Below are 17,325 nucleotides of genomic sequence, written 5' to 3' on the forward strand. Positions count from 1 at the left end.
GAGAGGTTTGCACTCACTGGGTTACTGTACATGTTGCGTATTGTTTTTGAATACAAATAAGGACTAAATATATGCTGTGTGTAGTTTATCTGTAATTGGTAACATGGGCTGTATGTGTTCATATATGTTGCATTTATTTATTTCATCTAATTGCAGACGTTACAGTAGGCTTTTATCATTCATTGAACTGCAGTAATAATCAAATCGTGTTCAAAGAAAGGTTAATAATAAACATTTATACAGAAGTATTTACAGTATATGTATAAAGCATCTGTTTTTGTGAGAAGTGCTTCTCATATGATATATAAATGACCCGTACAGCTTTACTGTAGACATTTACTCAAGCGAGAATGACTTCGGTGCTTATGATAAGGTGTTGTTTGTTTACCTTCAAGCTCTGCTTTCTTCAGTTGTATGAAGCGTCATGCTTGCACGTGAAGCAGCCGGTGAGCGCCAGCACACACATATTATGTACATCTCGACCAAAGACTATAGAATAGAAAAAAAGGGACTTTGATCTCGACATGTTGAAGTGTTCCCGCATATGTTTTCATCGAATTCGTTCACAATACTCATCCATCCACAGAGTTTGTAATGTGGTCAAAGTTTAAAAAAATATAAGAATTTACCAGTATTTTGGAATGGATATGTGAATGGTCTTTTCTGGAAAAAATCTATAATGTTCATGCCTGTGTGAGCAGCGCTTTTTCAAATTTACCGGTAAAAAGTCGTTCCGGAAATTCTCAGGATGTATCACTGTGTGAATAGGGGTTATAGACTAAACCTAACTAGGGAATATGCAACAAGTGATGAATAGACACCTTCAAGCAGTGCAGTGTACTACTATACATCCTCTAAAATGACGTTCTACACATACTAGTGTTGTGACAATACTGGAATTCGATACAAATCGGTACTAAAATTTTTAAAATGTCCATTTCCCGCTAACGTTTAAGCGCTGTTGATCACGTTGTGTTCACATGCTCAACAAAAATGACTGTGATTGTCTATGGAGGTCATCAGTTCAATGAACTCAGGCTGTTTACTGAGTGTAACAACAGATACAGAAACACTGGAGTATTTTAAAGCCGTGAACATCAGTCGATTCATCATTGGATTGCTTGTATGTCAACTTATTAACAGACCATTTGTTAAAAATTTTAAATGTATTAATAAAATAAAATGCAATTACACATTTTCACCAAATCGCACAGCTCTAGTAGAAAGAGACCTATCTTAGGCCAAAAATGTAGGATATTATAGTTCGGTACTGACTTTATTAAATGGACTGCTTTCCAACCCTATATGGACAAAATCACAAGCCTGCTAAAAACATTTCCCTGTTAAATCAAGTTAACAGGACACTGACCGAGGACTCAGTCGTGGCTCACTGTGAGTTCTCAAAGTCTCAGCAGGGGACAGGCTGCGTAAGAGACAGAGTCTGGCGCATACAAGTAATCCATGAGCCCATCTGTGCCAGATGCCTGCTGGTCACGCGCTGGTGGGCATGAGGCATACAGACCTTCGCCAACTTGATTGAGTCTGCAGAGATAATGAGCGGACATGCATTGTCTAACATACTCTTTACTGGACCATTAGCAGGGAATGCTCGGATTCCCCATATTATGGAATCCAAGACAAGCTCTGATTCACTCCACAAATGCAGGAATGATAGAGCAAAGCAGTGTTTAACTGAAGAACAGGCATTTTTGCTTTAACTATTCAGATGGGATTATTGTGAATGAACCCACTTAACAGGCTCTGTTTGTGATTTTTGGCCATGTGGGCTTGCGTGCTTATGAACTCTGTTCATCTGCATGTTTTCATCATGGGATACAAAGACAAGGTTCTCTCTGTTTTAATAAGTTATCCTTAACAAGCCTGCCAATATAATGTTTGACAAAACCATAGGTCAAATTAGACTTTCAAAGTGGCTCTTGTTTAAAGATCTACAGTATCAGGCAAAAAGAGAAAGCTGGCTAAAATATTTAACAAAAAATAGACTACCATAGGTGGTGTTTCTATCAATCCATCCATCCATCTATATCCACCCATCAGTAAATCCCTCCATTTATGTATGCATCTAACACTCCATTATGCTTGATTTTTAATATCTGATCACATGGTTTGCTTATTTAAAACTAGTTTAAAACTAGATTAAAGACACATCTCTTTCCATTAGCATACACATAAAACACAAGAGCTGTTAAAATACTAATCTTCTAAAGTATTGTTAGTCTGCATTATTTAGGGCGGGGTGTCCAAACTGGGTCTTGGAGGAACGATGTCCTGCAGATTTTAGCTCCAACTTGCCTCAACACACCTGCAAGGATGTTTCTAGAAAGCCTAGTAAGAGCTTGATTAGCTACCCAGGTGTGTCTGATTGGGGTTGGAACTAAACTTTGCAGGACACCGGCTCTCCAGGACCGAGTTTGGACATGTCTGATTTAGGGCAACCGGAGCCGAGAACACATCCCTAAAGACCTTGGCTGTTTCTCAATTCCAAGAACGCAGAGAACGGACTTGTGTTCTTGTGGAGAGCAGTCTTGCCAGGTGTCCTCGGAAGAACGAACTCAGGAGACCGTGAGGGCAGAGAATGCGTCCTTTGAGAAATGAGATGGTGCGTTCTTCCTGATGGTCATGTCAACTTCACGTGTTTTAAATGGAAATTATTTAAACATTACAGCACTCATACAACGATTTATTGTTTCCCTCCTCTTTAAAAGATATACTTTGCATAAAAACATTATAAATATACTCTGCACAATATAAATAAAACAAATTTTAATACGAATTTCAGCAAACAAACAACCCTTAATGTGTTTATTCCTTTATTAAGATGTTCATGTTAATGTTTACTTTCACCGTTTTATTTAGGGAAACTTCTGAGGTAAATAAGTGATATCTCTGAACTTTAATTAAAAATCTAAATAAAATGCTGCAATTCCCACAATTCCCACAATTCTCGCAATGACTTCTGGGACTTCCAGAACACATCCGAGAAGTTTCACGCGTCCTCCGTACTTGCAGTCTTGAGAATTGGAACTGAACTTAGGCAGCTGATGATGACGTTGCACGAGAACACGAGGACGCAAGACAGCTGAAGAACGCATATTGAGAAACCGCCAGTATAATTTGAACAGCATCTGCGCTTATGTTAGTCTTTTTTTATTATTCCCGAGGTTTCCATAATCCTGGACCAGGCCGTATCCTGAGCAGCTGTTGTGGTGGTTATGGAGGAGTGGAGAGCATTAGACTGATTCTTGTATGACCCCAGTGACAGAAGAGTCCTCGCATTGACCCTTAAGGGACAGCCTGTGTACCAGGCTGTATACCAGCCATATATAAATCATGTTCATTCATCAATCCATCTACATATCCATGTATTTATGTATTCATCCATCCAATTTACCAGCTCTACTACTAGATCCTTCTATCCATCAACCTAGTCATTCATTAACCATCTACTCATTATTCCATCTATCCACCCATTAATCCATCCATCCATCCATCCATATATCAATCATCTGTTCATCTACTTATCCATATATTTATACATCTGTCCAATTCACCAAAATTAATATCCATCCACCCAGCTATTCCTCTTTCCATTAATTTACATTCTACCCATAATTCCACCTATTCACCCATTCATCCACCCAATTTATTAAATTATTATCCATCTATATCTATCTATATCTATCTATCTATCTATCTATCTATCTATCTATCTATCTATCTATCTATCTATCTATATATATATATATATATATATATATATATATATATATATATATATATATATATATATATATAAGGGATGTAACGGTATCAGAATTTCACGGTACGGTAATACCTCGGTATGAATGTCACAGTACGGTATTTATTGAATCATTTACAGGAAAAAACAAAACTTATGAAAATACTCCAAAAAAGTGCCAAAAGTGTCAATGACATACAAATTAGCCATCTCTCTGTTAGCTTTGAAACAGGAACTTCAATTTTAATAACAAAAAAATATTAAACCATGTAAAAAAATTAAGTTTCAATTTAGTATTGTTGAAAACTCATCACATTCAACATTTAATCACTCGCTCACTTAGATAGAGATGGGTTTAAAGGAAAATTATCATATAAATATAATCTGGTAAAAGCTGGTATCTCTGGGTATTTACAATGTCCCCTGCAACAGAAAAAAACCCTCTCATTTGGGACTGAGGTTTCTGGGACAGAGAGATATGACTTGGCCCAGGTTGACAGCAGTGGGTAACGTTGTGCATTGTCTTTCCCCCACTTGAGAGGACAAACCATGAGTGAGATAGAGATCTCATGTCTGCATCAATTTGAACAGTGTGCTGTGTTTCTGCAGTCCCCATGACTGATTATTAGTCCTATTCCCCAACTTGCAGGCACGTGCACACACAGGGCTCAACCTGTGCAGTGCAGATGCCCTTTTTAGTCTTGGATAGAAAGTTCCCTTCCAAAATGATCAAAAGTGCCCCCGCGACGCGACATACCCTCCGTCCCCGCTTTACAGTACGCGCGACAACACAGCTGATAAGAACTCGCGCAACAACACCACTATTCAGTACGCGCGCTGCGACAACACCCAGCTCTTTTTCATCCCCGCTTCTAGCAGCACACTCCATTTCCGCATTACTGGATCTATAGCGACAACAGACCGCAAGGGATTATGGCCAAGCCTGGGCTGATGGGAATTGTAGTTTCCGGTACCTCCCGTTCGCTTCATTCGCCTGAGCAAATTTTCTCAGAAGACCTATAGTTTTACCGAGTCATGCGACTATGGTAATATCGAAAAAAATTAATATTGCGGTATGACGGTATTTAATACCGTTACATCCCTAATATATATATCATGTTCATTCAACCATCCATCTACCCAGCCATGTATTTATGCATTCATGTATCCAATTCACAGATCTACCCATCTATCATCTTTCTACCCATCAACCTAGCTATTCATCGCCCTATTCCCATACAAATATTCAACTATGCCCATCCATTCACCTATCCAGTTCAGATCATAGGAAATAAGTAAAACAAAGAAAGTAAACAAAATGGAGTCATGATACAGCACGTACCACCAGTTCAGTGAACATAGCATCCAGCTCCTCAGTGGGGGGCATTGGCAGGGTGGGCTCCATGGTCTGCAGTGTAAAGTTGCTGCCATGACGGAGGCTGTAGGTGATTTCGGGATGATCGCTCCCTTTTAGACAGCAGCAGAGGAATGACAGGCCCCGACCTCCTCGCTTACGTGGGGCCATCATGGCCAGAGGCCCACCAGTCAAATGTGTCTTGCTTGAGCTATGACCCCCTGTCCAAGAAGAAAAAAAAGAGAGGAAATGAAAAGGGGTGACATCAAAGCTACAAATAAAAAAACAAAAACAGTTGCATCCCAGCACAACCATGCACATTTTCTGAATAACACAGCATAAAATTGTACCATCACCCTGGGGTAGTTGCAGCTTTATGTAACATTTGATATATTGAAACTAAAACGTTAATGTACTGTATATGGGTAGTTTACTAAATAGGCAAAAATGCAAAGGGGTTGGCGCCAGTAGCCTAGTGGTACTGTGCACTGACATATAGCACCAACATGCTCACGGTGACCCGAGTTCAATTCCCAACTCGAGGTCTTTTGTCGATCCTTCCTCTCTCTCTGCTCCCAATGCTTTCCTGTCTGAACTCTCTACTGTCCTGTGATAAAAAAAAAGGTGAAAAACCCCTAAAAAATGCAAAAAGAGAAATAGTTTTTACAGCATTAGCTTAAAAATCCTAGAGTGAAAAGTTTGGGGACTACAAAAAAATACATTCGCGCTAATGAGATCACACACGCTTCAGTTTACGTGCATTCACCCCACGCAGCATTGGGGCGTAGCCTGAGGCGCTCTAATGCTAATGTTTAGCATTCTAGCAGAGAATGCCAAAATGCTGTCCAAACACTGGCATTTTTTACGTAGCTTCTTCTGTTTCTGTATTTTGGCCTTCCAAAATACATGACACAAAGAGAGAAGTGCTTACAATTTAATTTTTATTATGTTCCATATAATTATAAATAATATATAGCTAGTATTTGACAAAGGATAGCTTCCAGAATCTCTCCCAGTTCAGTGCTGGATTCTGCTAAAAACTTCTCAAAGTAGCATCTCCAACCATAATAGATGAAGCTGTAGATTGTTAGCCACAACCTGCAAGTATTTTTATTTGTTAAAATTGATCTATTACATGCATAGCATTAACAATATGTTGTAGTAAGGACGTAAAAAAAAAAGATGTAAACAACAAGAAACGCTGTTTGGCACCGTAAACAGTTTAGCTACAAATTATCCGTCAAACCACTGTAAACACCCACAATCTTCAGCCGCACTGCAGTGTCTCTCTATGCGGACGCTTTCTCTGCATTCTACTGTACATCTTTTTCGACAAACTCGCAAAAGATATGTGAACGCTTCATATTACTTACACATGCTTATAACCCCAATATATGTGAAAGACAGATTTTATTTTAGAGAGCAGACATGAGGTTCAGCTGTGTCCTCTGTGTCATTTTCGGTCTGATTCAGGCTCAAACTGATACAGCTAACAGCTACTCTGACTGACAGTATTTACACAGCAAAAGCTCATGCTTGTGGAGGTGTGACTCTTTTTAATGTGACGTGGAGCCGATTTGCGAATCACAGCACATTATGTTAGCTGACCAATCAGAGCCTCTTTAGGACAAGCCTTTCAAAGGAACTAGGAAATATCACAGTCGTTTTTATGTTAGCCGAGTAGCTGCCTATAATACAAATACGATATATATATATAAAAATAGTATGATTTTGAACAGAAATATATCTATTTTTATAAATTTACCCATGTAGTTTGAAGTCTTATAAATGTAAGGGTAATTAACTATATCAATACTTTCACCATTTTTTTTTATTTTTACTGAACTGCACCGTAATAATGTCCCATTGTGCGACTAGCAGAAACGAACACTATTTGTTTATTAAGAAACTATGAATTTTTTTTTTCTCCATGACTTGTCGAAATTGTTGGAAATTTTCAAAAAATAGGGGACAACAAAAGGACCTGAATAGGGTCATTTAACTAATTAAAGTTTTTGTGTGATTTAAAATTAGCATATAGCGCCACACCAGAGGACATAGCTTCCATTGACACAATGTGTTGCTATGTTTTTAGAATTATATGGGTGAAAAAGAATTGACTGCCATTTAGGCAAAGCTAGCAAGGCAAGTTTATTTATATAACACATTTTATACACAATGGTACACTGAAAAAATATATGTTCCAAACAATGTATATGTGTTAAACTTAAACAAACAAATACATTTAGTAATTTTCAACTTAATTTCTTAGCTTAAAGTCAAACCAAATAAATTGTTTACAACTACTTAACTTAAAACAATTTAGTAAAATCAAGATCTCATCTTTAAATATTTTTTCCAGTGTAATTTAAAGTGATTTACATAATTAAGAATAAAAGAAACAAGAAAATAAAAACAAAGAATAAAGATTATTAAAAACAGAAAAAAACTGATTAAAATGTGTTAAAACAGGTTTTAAAGGAATATTAAAGACATAATATTTACAAAATTTTATTTATTAAATTTTATTAAATAAAATGGCCACTTGTTAAACTACGCCAGAGGTACTTATAATTGTTTAAAGATTTTGCTGTAATTTACTGAACTATGCTCAAAAAATGTTAAACATATGATAACAGTAATTTTAATAACAATACTAATTATAATAAGAAGAGAAGTCATAAATACTGATTTAAAATACTAAGTTTCTTTTTTGTTGTTGTTTTTGCTTTTATTTCTGTATTATCTGAGTGTAAAGTTAAAATGCAATAAAGATATAAAAAAACACAAAAAACAATACTTATATATATTCATTTTTTGTCACGTGTGATTGAAAATGCAACGTCACATCAACAACCTATTTACACTCTGAACTAACAGGTTACAACTGACCTCCAACTGAAGACAGCAGCAATATGTAAAGTATGATGGTTAGTTCCCACCAACACTTGAACGGTGGTGGATCTACTAAAACAAATGAGAAAAGGGATTTATCTGCTTGCGTCGTTGTGCTGTAAGACTCATAAAAACAGCAATGTATGATCTTATAACCCATTACAACAATTACATAAGCCTCATAAACTTCAGCAAAACACAATGACATGATTGAACATGCAGAGCGTCATGAAGTCAGATAAAACAAAAGCAATGAGCTATCAAGTTGCACTATTAGGCGCTTTTATATGCGAATCTCCTCACAGAAAAAACAAACCATGTTGACACTAAACCTCGTTTTTAATGTGCCTTATCAGAAAACATTATTCTGGTAAATCTACCAATAAAAGGCAAATACAAAAACTGACGCTCTTGAGATTTCTAAATGCTTTTTAACCCAGGTAATAGTAAGCCTGTCACAATAATCAATATATCGACTTATTGCACAACACATGGACATGAACTCAATCCTTTTTGGTGATGCAATATATATTGCCCATCCATAAAAAAAACAATTCTAAATGCATTTTAACTGATTTAACTGATTGTTATTGGAGATGTCAGTGTCAGTATGGTTAAAGAAAATTAGGTGTCTGGATCAGGTTTTTTTTTTTGCCATCGAGACATTTGACTGAGTATCTACCGATACCAAAACCCGATCCGATACTTCTACAATGCATAAAAAAAAAAACAATAAAGAAGAACGAAGAAACAGATCCAAGATGTTTCTAATTTTTTATTCTAACTCTTAACTCTTAATTGTGTTTGTTGTGTTAAATGCAGCCTTTTCCTTTCCACCTCTTGCAATCCCAAGTTTACAAATCTCACAGTTTACTATGGCAATGTTGCCGTCATTAACTTTAGAATACCTCCAGAGCGCAGACATACTCTCGCTTTCCGCTTCAAGCTGCTTCCGTGTTCTACTTCGCCGGCATTAAAACAATAGTCTTTGCAACAAAGTAATGTCATGCCGCACGCACTGCTTTCAAGAAAGAGGTCTAACTCTGTGCTAGTCATAGAACGATAACCATTTTCAAGGTATACTGCGGCTTGGAAAAGTCAAGGTTTTAATACCGCCAAAATGTTTTGTAATAACATTCCTAAGGTACGTGTAAGATTTTTTTATTTACTAAAGATGCAGTTTTAAATTGTAAAGAAATCTGTTTTTGAAACAAATGAAGACAGCAGAAGTCAATGGTTCATTTTCATTATTTAGCCTGATATGTTTACTGCTCCAAATTATTATAAGTGTTTCTCAAAAAAGATTATATTTTGTTCAAAGAGAAAAAACTTTTAGTTTTTTTCCACAGACATTTAAAAAGAATATATTTTAGAGCAGTAATCACAAAACCGTGATACCGTGATATTTTTATCCAAGGCTATCATACCGTCAGAATCTTATACCGGCCCATGCCTACTCTGTGCCACTGCATTTAATTCTGATCAAGTCTGAAACTGCACGATCGGGCCTGATTTTACATTTACACTAGTATTTTTTAATGTGGATGTCTGACAACTGAAAATAGATCTGTTAGCAGATACAGTATCGCTGCCTCTGTTACTTTCTTGATAACATTTATTATGATTTATTTAGGATATATGTTTTCACATTCTAATTCCAAAGCCTTATTAATAACCTTCTACTGCCCGCATTATGATAGATCTATAAATAAAATATTTAACTGTTTTCTTAGCTTGACTTGATGAGCTATAAAAAAAAAAAATGTAAAAATGGGGAAAAAAATGTTTTTTTTAGGGTACTTTATGATATTTTGCAACAACGTCAAAAACATCCAATAGTGGATCTAACTTAGAAATTTCTAATTTAGAACTTTGCTTAATAATTTCGTTGTTTAAAATGTTGTTTGATTTGATTTAATTGTTTTATTACAAACAACCAACTAAGAGTTGTGAATATGTCATTGTAATGTACTGGAGGTGATGTCTCAGATTCGGATCTGACATGAGTTGATCCTTTGTTTTATTGATGTTTTTATTTGCAACTACAGTACTCACAATAAATGCAGGTCTGTCAGAAATCGCCCCACAGAAAAACACGTCATGTGACTTAACCAAAACACATCATTGGCTAAATTAAGATCTCTTTCCAACCAAAAAAAATTGAACATGGGTCTTAAAGAAACAGGGACATGAACATAAATATCATGTTGCCATATGGCAACACTGTAGAGGGTTATACTGTTAAAATGACTATAATTAAATTAAATATTATTAAGAATAAATATTATGTGTTCTTTGGAGGAGTGTGCTTGCATTATGATGCTATTAAGTTGTCATATAACAAGTGGCATAAAATGGTCTTAAAATGACAATAATATTATTTATTGTAATATATTTAGTACAATATATCGTACAACTAAAAATAGATATTGTGACAGGCCTAGGTAATAGGATACATTTTTGTCAATGTAATTATACTGGACAACACACTATTGTCCTCTTTGACCACTTCCAGAGGTAGTCAAAAACGCCTTTGCTTGGATTGCTTTCATAGTGTAAATGAATATGTGGACACAAGCATCCGGAAAGCCACAAAAGATCCCTTCTCCTGCTGACTGTTATCATTATGGGATGTGTTGTGAGAAAGCACACCAAAACAAAGTATCGTTTACTTAAACTTCTGCCATATATATTTTTGGCAGACCAAAGTCTAAAACTAGAGTCTAACATGAATTAAATTTGGTCTGCTGATCACACAAAGACATCATATAACTTCTGTTGACTTGAACAACACTCTTTGGTCGTTTACTGGCATCAGGGTTATATGAATAAACTTTATCATCCATAAAGCTTCATCATCCATGGCTCCTGATGAAACACTTAGGTCTTGTGAAATGAAACGATCGGCCCGTGTAAGACATTGGACATGACGAAAGTGTTAGGGCTGGTGACGCAATTATAACCATCAACAAACTGAGTCACCTGACCTCCAATCCAAGTACGCCTTTGCACTTTCGTCATTAAAATCAATTGGACAACATTCACAATTGTAAAAATATCTGTTTGACTAGGCAGTGGATTAAAATTAATAATATTGTAAACAATGTTCGGTTTCTTACACATAACGATTATTTCACTTCAGTGTTTTATCAGGAGCCTCTTGATTTGGACGTGTTTGTATGTTTTTATTATTAATCTAAAATACCCATCACCATGGAACACTGATTAAGCAAAAAAAAATTCTATAATATCAACTATCTTGAATGACCCGCGGGTGAATAATTTTTTTAATTTTGTGGTGAACTTACCCTTTAATGCTTGTATAACACACATCCTTGAATTAAAAACAATAGCTAGTGTGGTTGCGTGTAGATCTGCCATCCTCAGAATTTTAGAATGACTTATCGTGAGATGAAAATATGAAGTTTTCGTCACACCTAACATTCACTCTTAGAGATACAGATACAAAAGCTGTCACTGGGGCAATACACTTTCGAAATGGTACACTTTTATTTGTAAAGGGAACATATTAATACCTAAATGATCCATATGGGAAACTGAAAAGTAAATACAAGGGTAGTTTAAAGGAATAGTTTACCTGAAAATGAAAATTCTGTCATTATTTACTCGCCCTTCACTCGTCACAAACATGTTTGGGTATCTTTTTGTTGGAAATTTTGTAAACCAGTAACCATTGATTATCATAGTATTGTTTTTTTTCTACTTTGGAATCAACGGTAAAAGGTTATTGGATATTTTTCATAATTCATATTTTTCTAAATAAGGACTTGAAATTGTGACCAATTTGGCGAACTGACAATTATGGGTAGGCTAAATACGGACAATTTTTACTTCACCTGTACCGCATGTCTTTGGACTGTGGTGGAAACCGGAGCACCCGGAGGAAACCCACGCCAACACGGAGAACATGCAAACTCTACACAGAAACACCAACTGACCCAGCCGAGGCTCGAACCAGCGACCTTCTTGCTGTGAGGCAACAGCACTTGAATTAACTTCTTTTAAAAGTGTTTCTTTCAGCAGGTGTGGAATGACAGCGATTAAATGACCGAATTCCCTTTTAAATTTAAGACTACATTTAAGAACTGCAGAAGATTGTCTTGACCATGTCTACATGCATCGAGCTGCTGCCATGTGATTGGCTGATAAGAAATTTTCGTTAATGAGCAGTGGGACAGGTGTGCCTAATAAAGTGGCCGGTGAGTGTATTCATTATATATTAGTAAATATAATAAATATCAAACTTTTTTTTTAAATGTTTTATTGACATGGATTTGGTATTGGCCCGATTGGCTCTACATCTAGACAAACAAAGTAAATTTATACCTGTTAAAAATGATTTAATACATACAACACAATATAAGTAAATGTAAGACTTTCCAAGGCCTTAAATTTGTTGTTTGAAACTTAAGACCTCTTAAGACGCAGCAGACACCCTGTATGCCTTTAACTCCAGGTTACTCCAAGGTGACCATCCTTCAACTTACTTTACATCTCTTTGTGATGAAAGCGTCTGCCAATTGACTGCTTACTACTTAGCCACAACATCACCTTGTTTGATCTAAATCCCCAGATGTCCCAGATTTCATAAAACACAGAAAGACACTCACACACATGCACACACATCTGTAGTTTTACTGTATATTCCCAGACCTCACACAACGAAACTATCCCTGACCTCTCCAAAGACTGAACAGTGTTCATCTCCCCGTCTCCATTTTAGGAATAGAACAGCGAAAGTTACCGTGACCAACTTTATCTTCATCCAGTCCCGTTTTAATGAGTACACCAGCCTGCGATCCAGTGCTAAGGCCATCCCGACCCAGAAGTCAAACATAAACTTCACTCTGAATTTATGATCGGACCCAGAAGCTTAAAGTGACCAGATGTTTCCCTTAAGAGGAACAGGGACGTAAAGACTTAAATGGCGTCAGGATTAAGTTTACAGCACGTGTGTTTGTGTAAAATCTGCTCGGTGTACTTGACCCCGCAGAGCAGGTTTATAGTGCCATCATACCCAAACAGAGACTTAAACTGTGATGCCCACCATAATGTGCTACGGCCTGACCTCTGAATGCTTGTCTGCTGTTCATTTGAGAAAAGAAACCGCTGAAAGTCATTATATCAACTCGAAGCTACCAAAAAAACTTAGAGAAGCAGTTCTTTTTTCATCCTGGCTCAGTGGAAAATTGTGCCTCCACCAACATTCTTTTTCAGACGTCTAAAAATGCAGCCCTCATGTTTACTAATCAGCTGAAATGAACACTAGAGGTAGTAAAACACCAGCAGATTTGATTCCTTTTCATTCGATTTATGATTACAGAGCTGATGGTTAAACGTCCTAGGGCTGGGCGATATTGCAAAAAAATCCTATTTAAGAATATGATAATTTTTTTAATTTTCATTTACAAACATCACTAAGGCAAATAGTTTTAATAGTCAAAAACTAAAATATTTAAACAAAATATCTCATCTCTTTATAATAAAATAAACATACATGTTAAAGAGACTCTTAAACTTGATAACTTTAAGGTAGATCCATATAGGTAGATATAAATATATTTAAACTTAAATTTCAAATTAGTAATGTGAATTGCAAAGCATTTCATGTTGTCAACTTTAAAGGTAATTTTCTCAGTATTTATTTATTTATTTAATCTTCAGAATCCAGTCAAATAGTTGTATCTCTAGGTCATATATAACGACGTCTCAGAAAAATTAGACTTGTGTCAGACAGAATCTGTAGATTTTTTTTGCTATTTCTGTGCAATTTTAAAAAAAATGTAAAAAATCTGCAGATATATGTAAAAAGATTTTGGAAGTATCCTAACTAAAAACTTAATATGTGAAAAAAACCTTTATAACATTTATTTAATGTTTATAATGCAAATCAATTAGATCCACTGGTTTGGTAAACAAAGCAAGTCTCTCATATAATATATCTCCTAAAAGACAGAAAATATTACTTTAATAACTGTATTGTAAATAAATCATATTAATATTTTTATATTAATCAATATTATTACTGAAATTAATTTAAAACGGAATAAATTTACACACATTTACACAAGTAAACAAATAGACTCAATGATATAATCTGCAGATTTCTGCGCTCAGATTCCATGTGGGCCTACTTATGACTTAGACTTGGCCACTATGTGTTTATGAACAATAATCAATCAATCACCAATCACTGCAGCAATCACATCTATTTATTCCTGACACAATTAACTGGAAATTCACAGGAAATTTCACTTTGAAATAACTAGAAAATGTACAAGAATGTGTTTTGACAATAAATATCAGCACATGCACCTATTCTATCAAGCATTTGTGTTGTTTTATTTTAATAACAATCATAAGAAGCTAAATTTAAAACATTTCTACCACTTTAATCTAGACGGAAAAGAACTGCAGAAAAATGGGAACCAACAAATAATCCAAGCTGCACTCAAGCTAAAGTTACAAACTAAATAACTAAAAAAAAAATACAAAAGAGCACAGAGAATGTACACATAATTACTATGATCTCAGACAATTATGAACACTAAACTTGAAAACCATCCTTTATAATGGCTTACCAAAAAGCTTCTTAAAATTTAGCATATTCAGTGTTGAGAAAAGCTTCAGCTTATTTGGATGCAAGTCATTCAATAATTTTTATGTGTGTAAAATTATATCATTTCACGTTGAAGGAAATGATTTTACACACAAAAAAAGAACTCTTATCTCAAAAAGAAACACATTTCTTGTTTGCAAACGTACAGATTTCACAAAAGCCAGGATTTTAACCCAGTTCAAGGCATTTCTCATTCAATGCAAAGGCTATAAACCATAATGAGAGAATAAGAGAGAAAAGGAAGGAAGGAAACGGAGAAGGAAGACAAAGAGAAAGCAGAATTGCAGAGGAAACTCCTAATGTTTTTTTTTTCTAAGCCCTGAAGTGAATGATTTACTCCGCCATGTCAACAATCTGGATGTTCACACTAACATGGCCTTGTATAGCTTCCCAATGCGGAAGAGTGTCTGGATTCTCACAAGTATTTCTCATTGATAACCTAGCAGAGCAGACACAGCTGTTCCTCTGGAAGTTTTCTCACCGCTGCCTTTATTATTTCGCTGTGTGAAAATAGCTCCGGACAGCTCTATGGTCTAGAGATCAGTGGGCAAAGACCACACACTTCACACCATACCAATGGACACCATGTCTATTATTAGAGCGACTTCAACAGACTAACATGAATTGCACTTTGGTTTGTGGTATTAGGTTGCTCTTTGTGACATTTCTAGCATTGCAGCAAGCTTTGAGAATGCAGACACTCGTTATACAAACATTACTGCTGGTAATTTTGCAGATGACCGAGTTTTACTTCACCATGTACAAGCCATTCTGACACATTTTCAAGAATCATTGTACAAATAAATCTAGTCATAATTATCATTGTCAATATATATATTCTTATATATACATTCAAGCCTGTAATTATTCAATACCCCAGGCAAATTTTGAGTTAAGTAATTTTATTCAAGCAGCAAATTATATTACAATTGTAGTCTGAAATATTAAACCCCCTTAATTATTCGCCCCTTAATTTTTCGTAATTTCTGTTTAACGAAGAGAAGATTTTCTCAACACATTTCTAAACATAATAGTTTAAATAACTCATTTCTAATAACTGATTTATTTGATCTTTGCCATGATGAAAGTAAATAATATTTCACTAGATATTTCTCAAGACACTTCTATACAGCTTAAAGTGACATTTAAAGGCTTAACTAGGTTAATTAGGTTAACTAAGCAGGTTAGGGTAATTAGGCAAGTCATTTTATAACAATGGCTTGTTATGTACACTGTAGAAAAATTATATAGCTTAAAAAGGTTAATAATTTTAACCATAAAATGTCTAAAAAATAAATAAATAAATAAAATTTCAAAACTGCTTTTATTCTAGCCGAAATAAAACCAGAGGAAAAAACATTATCAGACATACTGTGAAAATGTCCTTGCTCTGTTAAACATTATTTGAAAATATTTTTAAAAAGAAAAAAAAAATGTATATATATATATCAAATATATTATTATTATTATTATTATTATTATTAATATTATTATTATTATTATTTATTTTTGACCAGAAATGACACGGGCTTTTCTCAAAATATAAGACGATGTACAAGAGGTACCAATATGGAAAAAAACAAAAACATTTCTCAGCTTTTGTTTACATTTAAACAAAAACCAAGTCATAATTTTCCTAGAGCACAGGTGTCAAACTCGGTTCCAAAAGGGCCGCAGCTCTGCACAGTTTAGTTCCAACCCTAATTAAACACACCTGATCAAACTAATTGAGTCCTTCAGGCTTGTTTGAAACCTACAGGTAAGTGTGTTGGAGCAGGGTTGGAACTAAACTGTGCTGGGCTTCGGCCCTTTTGGAACTGAGTTTGACACCCCTGGCCTAAAGTATAAATAATTTTGGCCAATACCGCAATTCAGAGACATCATATTGGATCCAATAAGTCCTTCCCTATATTTTGTACTAATTATGAGGTTTAAATATGACATTTTAGTGCTGTTTTAAGCATTTCCATAAGCATTAGTGTTACTGCTGGTGGCCTTTTTATGCACCTAAAATATTTACTAAAATTTTGTCAAATTGCTTACCATACTACCGCACAACTGAAGTATAGGAACAGCCAAATGTACATTGATTGCAATGGTCAAAATGACTGATTTTTCTTTTATGCCACAGAAATCATTAGAATATTAAGTAAAGATCATCTTCCATGAAGATCCTTATATTGACAACTTTCAAAAATTATTATTTAGATTTTATGTTTTAAGATTTTATGTTATTTTAGATTTTATGATTAGGGTTGTGTGATTTAAAGTAACATATCTATTTAAACGGTAAGTTTTATAATTTTGTGTTTTTAAAGCCATAAGATGCGCTTTAAAATATGCATTTTAAATAGAAAGATTTAAATAAAGTAATATGAAATGCCGATAAAAAAAAAAATAATACTTGTTTACAGTATACTACAGTAAAAAACTTATTAGATCATCTCTCATAAAAAAAAAAATATTTTGGGAATCTGTTAAAATGTGTTCAAAATTAAAAACTGTGTAATAATTAGGCAAATAGCAACTCTCTGGCACATTCAACTTACACTGCACTTGTCCATTTGAATGAATAAATTAAAAATTTAAATTTAAAATAAAATTAAATAAAATTAAATAAAATAAAAAATTAAATTAAATTAAATAAATTATAAAATGTTTCTTATTATTTTTTGC

General features: G+C 34.8%; 1 protein-coding gene across 8 annotated transcripts in view; it reads right to left on the reverse strand.

Moving 5' to 3' along the window:
- Positions 1-17,325, reverse strand: part of daam1a (dishevelled associated activator of morphogenesis 1a) — a 133,128-nt gene that overhangs the window by 51,041 nt on the left and 64,762 nt on the right. For 4 of the 8 annotated variants that reach the window (XM_017351772.3, XM_017351771.3, XM_073928244.1 and 1 more), the window contains exon 2: positions 5,103-5,335. In XM_017351772.3, coding sequence (XP_017207261.1) covers positions 5,103-5,288 — 186 coding nt within the window. In that variant the 5' untranslated portion in view covers positions 5,289-5,335. Of the gene's footprint in view, positions 1-5,102; positions 5,336-8,006; positions 8,185-17,325 lie in introns of those variants that run through there. The other 4 variants (XM_073928243.1, XM_073928241.1, XM_073928240.1 and 1 more) reach the window with 2 other exon arrangements.

Source organism: Danio rerio, chromosome 17 (genome assembly GCF_049306965.1).
Source record: "Danio rerio strain Tuebingen ecotype United States chromosome 17, GRCz12tu, whole genome shotgun sequence".
Taxonomy (NCBI): Eukaryota; Metazoa; Chordata; class Actinopteri; order Cypriniformes; family Danionidae; genus Danio; species Danio rerio.